This window comes from Chelonoidis abingdonii, chromosome 12 (genome assembly GCF_003597395.2).
Source record: "Chelonoidis abingdonii isolate Lonesome George chromosome 12, CheloAbing_2.0, whole genome shotgun sequence".
Taxonomy (NCBI): domain Eukaryota; kingdom Metazoa; phylum Chordata; order Testudines; family Testudinidae; genus Chelonoidis; species Chelonoidis abingdonii.
In genome coordinates, this window is record NC_133780.1 from 6210830 (window position 1) to 6222151 (window position 11322).

The 11322-nt window shown below is 52.7% G+C and overlaps 2 protein-coding genes across 3 annotated transcripts in view; one reads left to right on the plus strand and one right to left on the minus strand.

Annotated features, from left to right (window-relative positions):
• LOC116823721 (zinc finger protein RFP-like) overlaps window positions 1–11322 on the minus strand; it is a 415971-nt gene that overhangs the window by 217519 nt on the left and 187130 nt on the right. The window lies entirely within an intron of this gene.
• On the plus strand, window positions 1044–3263 carry LOC142047608 (E3 ubiquitin-protein ligase TRIM39-like; the record flags this gene model as incomplete). The annotated part of the gene is made up of 1 exon (XM_075071481.1): window positions 1044–3263. A coding segment is annotated over one exon (603 nt), but the record flags the coding sequence as incomplete, so codon positions are not given.

Consider the following 11322-nt stretch of genomic DNA (forward strand, 5'->3'; position numbering starts at 1 on the left):
TGATTGGACTCCTGGTTGCCCACCCCTCCTCTTGTCTCTCTCTTTCCTTTGCACCAGTCCTGCCCCTCACTCATGCTCTACAGCAGGGGTCCTCAGACTTTGTGCTGGTGACCCCTTTCACATAACAAGCCTCTGAGTGCGACCCCCCCATATATTTAAAAACACTTGTTATATATTTAAACACCATTATAAATGCTGTAGGTGGAGGGCAGAGGTTTTGGGGTGGGAGGGCGACAGCTCATGACCCCCCTTTCAATAACCTCGTGACCCCCAGTTTGAGAACCCCTGCTCTACAGCCCGGTACCTGCCCCTTGTCATCCACTTAGCCCCCCCTCCACCCCCAGTGCCCACGCCTTCCCATCACCCCACTCTGCCCCCGGCACATTGCTCCTCTCCTCACACCCGCCTTCAGCCCCCTGGGTACCTATGCCTCCTCCTCACCTACTGTGACATTGTCCCTTCCATAGCCAGCACCTCTGCCCCCAGTGTCCTGCCTCACTCTGTCCCCCTGGGTTGTCTGCCCATTTGTTCTCTGTCCCTCCATGGTTCTGGCCACCTGCCCCTCCTATCCCTCCCCCCACGCATCCGGTCCCTCCCTTGATTCCCCCCTGCATTGGAGTCTCCCTCACATTCCATCAAATCCCTCTGCCCTCTGGTGCCCACCCCTTCCCTTGCTTCCCTCGTGGCCCCCTGGGTCTGTCCCCTTCTTCTGCACTTCATCCCCTGAAGCCCCTGTTAACCTGCCCTTCCCTTCACTCCTGGTTCCCACCCCTCCCCCCACCCCCTGCAGTCCCTAGAACTGCCATTTCCCCCCTCTTCCTCCGGTTTCCACCCTTCCCTTGTCCTCCCATTGCCCTTGTGTATGGCCCTCCTCTCTGCCCTCCCTCACCCCCACTGACACTTTCCCACCCCTCCCCCACTCCTCCTGCCCTTTCCCCTCATTGTCTCCTGCGCGGCAGAGCCCTAACTCCCTCAGCCCACCAACCCCCCCCCCCAACAGTGATTAACAGGGACGCAGGTTAATTTCCCTTTGATCCCAGTGACCAGCCCCTGCCCCCGGCCCTGACTCTGTCACTCTCTCCCCAGTGGACGTGACTTTGGATCCAGACACGGCAAATCCCAAACTCGTCCTTTCTGAGGATCGGAAACGTGTGAGACACGGAGATGAACATCAGGATCTGCCCAACAATCCTGAGAGATTTGATACTTGTGTCTTTGTCCTGAGCGCTGAGGGGTTTGCAGGCGGGAGGCGTTACTGGGAGGTGGAGGTGGGAGAGAAGCCTGACTGGATGCTGGGAGTTTGTAGGGAATCTGTGAGCAGGAAGGGAGGGATCACACCCACACCTGAGAATGGATTCTGGGCCATGCAGCTGTGGAATGGGGAATACAAGGCCCTCACCTCCCCCCCGACCCCCCTCCCCGTGAGCATCAGGCCCAGCCGGGTGGGGATTTTCCTGGACTATGAGGCGGGTGAGATCTCGTTTTACAATGTGACTGACAGTTCCCATCTCTTCACTTTCACTGACACCTTCTCCGGGATGCTCCGCCCTTATTTCTGTCCTTGTCTCAACGCTGAGGGTACAAACGCGGCTCCCCTGATAATCTGCCCGGTCCCAGCTCAGGCCAGAGGGAATCTCGGTCCCTGACAGTGACCCCATGGCACAGACTGGCCCCTCCCAGCCCTGCTGCTCTTCCCACCTCCAGTGCTGGGGCCAGTTACTGCAGCAACTGAACTTTCTGTGCTGACCGGACGCTGCCAGTTTCCCTTCTCAACTGGAGGTTCCAGTTGAAAACCGGACACCTGGGACATCCAGCCCCCACCTTCCCTGTCCCCTGCCCCAGGGGTAGCAGATGGAGGTGGATGGGGTCATTCACTCCAGTCAGAATTTTCTACCCCTGTGAAATCTCCATGTAAAATATGAAAGAAAAAAGATTATTTTAATTTAGAAAATATTATTGTAAGAAGGTGTAAATACAAGAATATTTTAATTTACATTTCAACAGTATTTCAAAAAACAAGCAGATAAATATATTTGTAGAAATGGAATTATTATTTATATTTATTTTTCTTTCCCTCAAATCTATAGTGAAGTTTAACTTCTCTAAATAACATCATTTGTATTTCAATTGTGGAATTTCAAGAAATCCGAAATATTTATCTTAACAAAATAAACATTAAATTGTCAGACTGGGTTGTTCAGTAACAATGTACGTGTGTCATAAACATCACAGCTACACACGTGCAGCTGGTCTCTCTCTCTCTCTCTCTCTCTCTCGCTCCCCCCCCCTCCCCCACTCTTCATTGTCTTGACTGGTTCTCTCTGGATGGCAGGACCCATACAGCCACGTCCTGCACTACATCTTTGAAAATTAATAGTTGAAAGAGGATAGAATTAATTAAGCAATATATTTCAGTTAACTCACACGGGATTAAATAATAATCTTTAAACTTCTATCAGCATTAATTCATGTGATTTTTAACTTTCTAGCTACGTATAACTGGTAATCAAGATATGACCCTTCCTTTCTTTTTCTTTCATCAATTAACAAAGCACGGTCCCCAACCTCAAATGCTCTCTTCCTATCGATAGAAATCTTTTCTACAATCTCCAGTTTTTAGTTTTTTTTTCTTTAGACATATTATTTGCAGACAATGGACTGTCAGTGTCCACTGTTGATTTCAGTGTCCTGCCAGGCTCTTCATGTTCTTGGTTATAAGGACACAACAAATGTAGTTTGATAAAGAAATAGAGAAGGGGTTGTGTTCCTTTACTCAATCATCACACATTAACTTAACTGTGTTAAAGACACTGGCACTTAATCACACATAAAATGAAAATTGATGAAGCTTTCTTGGCAAACCTTCCTTCTTGGCCATAAATCAGTCAAAAGGGTGATATTTTTGTTGTCATGTGAGGTTTAGAGTATAAAGAAAATAAAGTTTCTCCAGGAAATTCCTCACAATTCCTCTGGGTTCTGTCCACCACTTTCTCTAAAGCTCTGTAAAAGTAATGACTGATTGATCTAATTCCGTGAAATTAGCTGTTGAACCTAATTTCTTGAAGATCTAGCTGAGCAGAGTCTGAGGGGAGGCACATCACATGGCATTGCTAGGACTCCTTTTTGTTTTAAACCTGATGTGTTATGAACATTTTCAATGTAATAATTCAGTTTTGAAAATTTATTCACAATATGCCACTCATGGCAGAGTGCCCTAAACGTACCTTGATTATTTGAAAATAAATACCCTGAAATTATCTTTTGATGGATTCATTTGTGTTTTTATCCACTCCACTGGTGTCTGGATGGCATGAGCTGCTGAAGCTTTGTGTTCTTCCTAGTTTTTAACACAGGGAAATTTTAATCTAAAAAAGTTAATTTTCTCCTAAAATTTCCTTCAGAAATTTCTATGTTCCTTTCCCTATTTCTCACTAAATTATGTGTAATTACTGTAGTCTCTTACCCAATCTTATTGTGTTATTACATGAGAAAATATATTGGCAAATAGGTTAATACATAATATAGTTTTTTACTATCTCACAAGACATAAAAACGTGTTGTCACTCATGTCAAGGTTCCTTCCCCACTCTGAACTCTAGAGTACAGACATGGGGACCCGCATGAAAGCCCCCTAAGCGTATTTACCAGCTTAGGTTAACAGTAAGCTGCCACCACCAAGCATGTTCCAAATCTTAGGAGAGAGCCCCTTGGAACTCTGCTTTTCCCCAAAGATTTCCCAAGTCTCTAACCCACCCCCCTTTCCTGGGCAGATTTGAAATTAATTCCTCTCCCCTCCCCCCCAAGTCCTTACACCCCTTTCCTGTGTAGGCTCGATAGTATACCCTCACCAATTAGTCCTGGTGAACACAGATCCAAAACCCTTGGATCTTAAGACAATGAAAAATCAATCAGGTTCTTAAAAGAAGAATTTTAATTAAAGAAAAGGTAAAAATCATCTCTGTAAAGTCAGGATGGAAAATAACTTTACAGGGTAATCAGATTCATAGAGCCCAGAGGAACCCTCTCTAGCCTTAGTTTCACCCCCTCTAGCAAAAAGAACATTTACAGATTTTGGTCAGATTTTGTCTGAGACTGGATCTGATGGTCAGCCTCTGAGCAGACCTGCTGGATCAGACTCTGCAGGCGGGATAACCAGAGGAGCACCTGTCTTCCCCAGGGTCATAGTTCGGGCAGGAGATAGGTGTGGGGGTGCCTAGTGCGAGATAACTGCATATGACTAGAGGCAGGAAGAGGCACCTAGGGGGCTGCTACTGCAAACACTTAGGCTCCATCTTCCAGGTGAGTTTCGGGTTTTGCTACTGGTAGCAAATTTTGATGGGAAGCAGTTCCTGAAATACTGGCCAGCTTTGGCTGCCTGGATCTCAGCCCCTTCCCCACCTGCGCTCCAGTGCTGAAGTCTCGCCTGCCTCTGTATGAACTATGGAGCAATAAAATATGAGAGACCCCACGAGGGCCTGATCCTGCAAACCCTCGCGTTTCACACAGCATGTTGATCTCGGGAGAGGGGGCAGGGAGGGGGCTGCTGTGACTCAGGGCTGCTGGGAAGATGGGGGAGGGGCGTTGCAAGGGGTGTCGGTGGCTGGGAGCATCTGCGCTGAGCAGCAGGGACACAGCACCGGATCTGGGCTCTGCTTCCCGCCTGCTCCTGTTTTGAAAGGAGCGGGGCTGGGAGGAGGGGAACTCACGTGATTCACAAGAATCCAGCCCGGGGAGCCGCACGGACTCCTCCTCAGCTTAACAGTGACGGGACCCGCCGCTTCCCCCCTCAACCCCCAGCCCCGAGCCCCCGGAGCCTTCGCCGACACTCAGACCTGGCCATTGCACTCCGGGGGGCGGGAACCAGCCCTGGGCTCTGCCTGCACCAGCTCCGGAGCCTGCAGCTGAGGGAGGAAGGGCCGGGGCTGGGCAGGAAAGTGACTCTGCACCAACGGCCCGTCCTCGCCCCAGCTCTGCTCCCCGGGGGGCTGCGAGTCCCAGAGCTGCTGCCCCCCCCCCTCCCCCGGCTCTGCCCCCGATCGCCTGCAAGAGCTGAGGCAGCTCCAACCGGGCAGTGCTCGAGTCACGTTCAGTCCGTTCTGATTCCCACCCCCCAATCAGCTGTTGCGTTCCGCCCCATCCCCAAGTCAGTGGCTCCAGATTTCAGCCCCCGCCGGCAGCATCCCCCGCCCTTCCACCTTCCTCATTCTGACAGGTTTCAGAGAGGTAGCCCTGTTAGTCTGTGTCAGCAAAAGCAACAAGGAGTCCTGGTGGCACCCTAGAGACTAACACATTTATTTGGGCATAAGCTAAAACCCACTTCATCGCTACACTTCTCATTCTGCCTCCACCCGCGGAGTGCAGGTGGCTGGTGCATTTTGCTGCTGCTGTTGCGTTATGTCCCTAGCCGGGCAGAGCTGTGGCAGGCGGTGCCGGGCAGGGGAATTACTGAGAACCCAGTGATCCCTGGGGGGCGGCACTGATACCCCTGCACCGGCTTCCCTGGCAAACTGCCCGCCCCCAGCTCAGTGCACAGGGGGTGGGGCTGGTACTTTCACAGGACTTTGCTCCGCCCCAACCTGCCCAGGACACAGACCCTAACTTCAACTTCCCGCTACTTTGGTACTTTCACTTTTGAAGCATGCAGAAGGCCCAGGCAGCGAGGGGAGCTCAGCCTAGCCAGGAAGAGGGCTAGGCCCGGGCGGGAGGGGCTCAGCCCTATCAGTTCAGCTACAAATGTCACACCAGTAGCACTGACGGGTCGGGTCTCAAACCCTCCAGCTCCATGACCTTGTGTGCGGAACTGGGGCTGCAGCCTCGGTAAGTCACATGGGGACCAGGGCAGGATTTAGGGGCATGTAACCGAGGCGACTGCCTGGGTGCCAGACTGGGGTTGGGGGCACCAGACTCAGGGACTGTGTTTGTTGTTAGGAAAAAAAGGAAAAATCGAATGTTTGAAGTAAAATGTTTCAGGTTTTCCTTCTGTGGCTTGTTTGTCACTAACCTCCTAGGATGTTCTAGAGCTTTGTAGAATTTTGTGGAACCTTTTCTGATTCAAAGCTTCAAAGCTTCTTTCTAGGATTCAGCAGAGAGGGGAGCTCCAGGCTCCGGATCCCCAGCTGCACGGCTCTGTCTGAGATCTCCAGACACATGGCACTGAGGTCCCTTCAGCAGGGCCGGTGCAAGGAAGTTTCGTGCCCTAGGCAAAACTTCCACTTTGCGCCCCCACAGCCCTGCAGCAGCTCCCTGCCCCCCCCCGCCCTGAAGTGTGCCCCCTGCCCCCGTGGCAGCTCCTCGCACCCTGCGGCAGCTTTTCACCCCCTGGCCCGAGGAGCCCTGCGGTACCTCCCCACCCCAGCTCACCTCTGCTCCGCGAACTCCCCGAGAACGCTGTCCTGCTCTAATTCTCCTCCCAGGCTTGCAGCGCCAAACAGCTGATTGGCACCGCAAGCCTGGGAGGTGGGAGAAGTGAAGCAGTGACTGTGCAGTGGAACCCCAGGGCTGCCAGCTGCCAGCAGCGACACGCTGACCCAGGGGAACCCCTGGTCTGCCGGATGCCGGCGCGCTGACCCAGGTGAACTCCAGGGCTGCTGCCAGCAGCGACGCGCTGACCCAGGGGACCCCCTGGGCTGCTGGCTGCCGGTGGCAGGGCGCTGACCCAGGGGAACCCCTGGGCTGCTGGCTGCCGGTGGCGACGCGCTGACCCCGGGGAATCCCTGGGCTGCCAGCCGGCGGCAGGGTGCTGACCCAGGGAAATCCCTGGGCTACCAGCCGGCTGCAGCGCGCTGACCCAGGGGAACCCCTGGGCTGGCGGCTGCCAACAGCGACGCGCTGATCCAGGGGAATCCCTGGACTGCCGGCTGTTGTGGCAGCGTGCTGACCCAGGGGAACCCCTGGGCTGCCGGATGCCGCGGCGGTTCACTGACCCAGGGCTCCTGGGTCAGTGCGCCACCGTGGCAGCCAGGAACCCAGGGGTTTCCCTGGGCCAGGAGACACTCTGGGCTGCCAGCTGCCTCAGCGGCGCACTGACCCAGGGGACCCCCTGGGCTATCAGCTGCCGCGGCGGTGCACTGACCCAAGGGACACCCTGGGCTGCCCGCTGCCGCTGCCGCCGGCAGCTCAGACTCCCTCTCCATCCCAGCAGCAGCAGGCCGTTCAACCACTTAAAAAAAAATTGGGGGTGCTGCTTTTTGGTGCCCCCAAATCTTGGTGCCCTAGGCAACCGCCTAGTCTGCCTAAATGGTTGCACCGGCCCTGCCCTTCAGATGGGCTGTTAGTACCAGCAGGCCTCACTGAAGGGATTCTTGGGAGAAACTGGCACCTCCTGACTCTGAATGTCAGCCTGGCTAAAAAGGGACTGTCCCTGCAAACTCAGAGATTTCTTTGTTCATCTGAACACAGACTGGGATGCTGGCACAGAGCTGGGCTCTCTTTGTGACAGGTGTATGTTTGTGTATTTGTGTTTCTCCCCCGCCCCCTTTGTTATTGTTACTAAACTGAAGTTCCAGAGGGAGAGGGTGAAAGACTAAAAGAGAAAACCCTTGGTCCAGATTCAGTGAATCCCTCCCAGCCCCACCCCAGTCTGCAGGGCCATTGCCCGGGGCAGGGCAGGTGCTGTTACTGCAGGTGCCTGCCAGGGCAGGGGGTGCTTCACCTCCCCCTAGAGCTAAGTCAGTGGGAGGAGGCCACAAGTCTGTGACCTGGAGCCCTGGTCAGGTTCCCTTCTGGTCCAATGCTGGCCGCTCTGTGGGCAACACTGGCCCTGGTGGTTGTCCCAGTGTAAGGGAAGTTACAAGCACAGCCTGGTTCCTGGGAGTATTTTACAGCACTGCACAGCCTGGCAGGAGTCGCATGGCTGGGTGCAGCATGAGCCTAAAGCTCTCTGTCTCTAAGGATACATCTACACTTCAGCTGGGCGGTGCAATTCCCCCCCTAAACAGACAAACACATGCTCAAGATAGGTTTCAGAGGGGCAGCTGTTTTAGTCTGTATCAGCAAAAAGAACAAGGAGTATTTGTGGCACCTTGGAGACTAACAAATTTATTTGAGCATAAGCTTTCATGGGCTAAAGCCCGCTTCATCAGATGCATGCAGTGGATGCATGCATGCTTCCTACTGTATTTTCCACTGCATTTCCGCTGTATTTTCCATCCAATGAAGTGGGCTTTAGCCACAAAAGCTTATGCTCAAATACATTTGTTAGTCTCTAAGGTGCCACAAATACTCCTCGTTCTTTATGCTCAAGATAGTGCAATAAAAACAGCAGTGTAGCGTGGGTAGCCACTCGAGCTAGCTGCCCAAGTACATCCCCACCGTGATCCTGGCAGGTAACCTGAGCTGATGCCTGGGCTACCAAAGCTACACTGCTATGTTTAGCGTGCTAGTTCCAGCAGAGCTAGTACGTATCTGTCTGCCCCATGGGGAAGCTCACTCCCACCTGCAGTGTAGACATACCCTGAGAGAGGTTTAAATGTTGCAGATCCCAGGAGCACAGAGACGTGGTGACCCTGCTCAGAATTCACTCCTGACATTGCACTGATGCAGGAGGCAATGAGGGTGGGTCACTCACATGCAGAATCATCATGGCTAGGGACTGAGCTGCTCCTTGGGAGATCCCCAGAGGTCCCTCACCAGGGACAGATGTGGTTGAGAGATGGAGCTACTTTTTCCCACAGCATTCAGTAGCCAACGCCATTCATAGCACATTCAATGGCCTTGCCTTCACTCAGGGCCAGCTTTAGACCAATTCCACCAATTCCCCTGAATTGGGCCCCACACCTAAGAGAGCTCTGTGCCCAGTGAGAATCTCTTCCCTGGCTAGAGGCACCTTTTTAATTTTTACTCACCTGGCAGCTCTCCGGGTCTTTGGCGGCACTTCGGCAGCAGGTCCTTCAGTGCCACCGAAGACCTGGAGCGAGTGAAAGATCCGCTGCCGAAGTGCCACCAAAGACTCGGAACACCGCCCGGTGAGTACAAGCCCCATGTGGTTTTTTTTTTTATGTTTTTTTTTTTAATAGTAATCCCTACCGGGGCTCCGTCGAAACTGTTCGAATTGGGCCCTGCACTTCCTAAAGCCGGCCCTGCCTGCACTGGCTTGTTTTCTTTAATATGTCCCATTCTACAGGAGTATCTAAATCCCCCAAGCAAGATGGGTGCCTGATTGTGCCAGGCACCATACACAGCAGTAGTGAGGGATCGTCCCTGCTGTCGAGAGTGTATTAAAATCTAAATGAGACCAGACAGCTCCACGGGTGCCAGCCATGGTGTGAACGTGGTATGGGCTGGCTGCTGGCACAGTGACATCTTACCCTGCTCAGAGCCAGGGCAGATGAGGACTGTGGGGGAAATCCCTTCCCGTCTGGTGTATGTTAGGCAGCAGCGAGGCTTATTACCTCCTCCACACTGCCCATGGTACTGTCCTATCACTGCATCACACTCATTCGCCATCTGGTTTGTTATTTCTCCTGTTCCCCAGACCAAGCTACGATGACGGGGAAGGTTCCCTCATTCTCCCTTGGCTCCACAGTGAGCTCCGCTCTGCCCGGCTACGTCGCTCTCTGCCTCACTCTACAGGTTCACAGGCTGGTGTCAGGTAGGAGCTCTGGCCTCCTTGCTGGGTTGGCTGCTGTTGCTATTGCTGGTCATCACCATCCATCTCACATCACTGCCTTGTCTTGTAAACCAGGTCTGCTCGACCTGCCCACAACCAGCAACGTGGCGAAACCACAGGGCACTGCTGGGTCCCCAGTAGCCATGTTTGCTACCTATACACAATCTTTTCAGGCCTAGCTACACCCACACTGCTGCTCTGACTGGCGGCTTCTAAGACATAGAACACGGTGAGCACCATTATGGGGCTCACAAGCTATTAAAAGGGACGCTACCCAATTCCTTTACATTGCACTGCTGGACTGCATCAGTCACAGATCAGACTCTTCAGCCCCAAAGAGTCATGATCCCCAACTCTCTGGTTATGAATCGAAAACACACAAGCCATACATACTGCATTGGGCACATCTGACTAAGGCTGAGAGCTAAACCTCGTGTCTCAGTGAAGATGTGAGGATATTTGCTGTCTTCTTTATTCTGTGCCATTGGTGAAGGCCTTATGGTGACCCACTCCACCCCTGGGGCTGCCTGCACAGCTACTCTGGCATTTTGGTTCCCTCCTGCTGTGGTTTCCATCCTGCTAATTTAACCAGCTGTCTCTGTCTCTCCTGATGCTGAGTCTCTGCCCTGAGACCCCCCTTTCCGTGCAGTTCCACAACGACTGGTTCTCTGCCCCCTGCTCTTTTCTATCTGTCTCCTCCCTCTCTCTATTATCTGACCTCCAACTTTCCCTGCATAGTGATGAGCTATTTTCACATCTTTACACCTTGCAGACCCTTACACCATCCCTACACTAGTTGCAGAGGCCCCTGCACTTCAGCATCATGAAAGGTCCTTGTGTATCAGCGAACCAGACCCCCCAATATCCATTATACCCAAGGTGCCTATGAGACGTTAGAGCCCTAATCAGAGAAAATATGGACAGTGTATAACACTCACACGTGTACTCTGTGTGACAGATATTGCAACCCCATGTGGTATTTTGGGGACTATGAATATTACGTGTGTCTTTGTATCCCCTTTATAAATAGTATCTTATGTGCCATATCAGCAATTCTCAAACTGTGGGTCACGACCCTGTTTTAATAGGGTTGCCAGGGCTGGCATTAGACTTGCTAAGGGCCAAAGCCAAGCCAAGCCTCGCCAATCAGGGCCAGACCCTGAGCCCCGCTGCCCGGGGCCAAAGCCGAAGCCCGAGCCCCATTGCCTGGGGCTAAAGCCAAAGCCCAATTGCTTCAGCCCTGGGTGGTGGGGCTCAGGTTACAGGCCCCTCTGACTGGAGCTGAAGCCCTTGGGCTTTCGCTTTGCCCCCCAAAGCCAGGATGGTGGGGCTTGGGCTTGGAATTTGGTTCCCCTGTCCTGGGGTCATGTAGTAATTTTTGTTGTCAGATGGGGGTCATGGTGCAATGAAGTTTGAGAACCCCTGTGCTATATGTGTCTTTGTGGGGTCAGGATTGTAAACCACTCCAAGGGGGAGGGTTACCCCATCTCCTCCAGGATCTATGAACCATGAGGGGTAATTACTGATGGGACAGATAACAGCTCCAGAGAAGTACCAACTCAGGGAAAATTGCTTGGGGCAATTAGACTCATAGACTCATAGGTCAGAAGGGACCAATATGATCATCTAGTCTGACCTCCTGCACAAGGCAGGCCACATAATCTGTACGCTACTATGGTGGGTCCCCCAGGGAGCGTTTTGGGTAGATCCAGTGA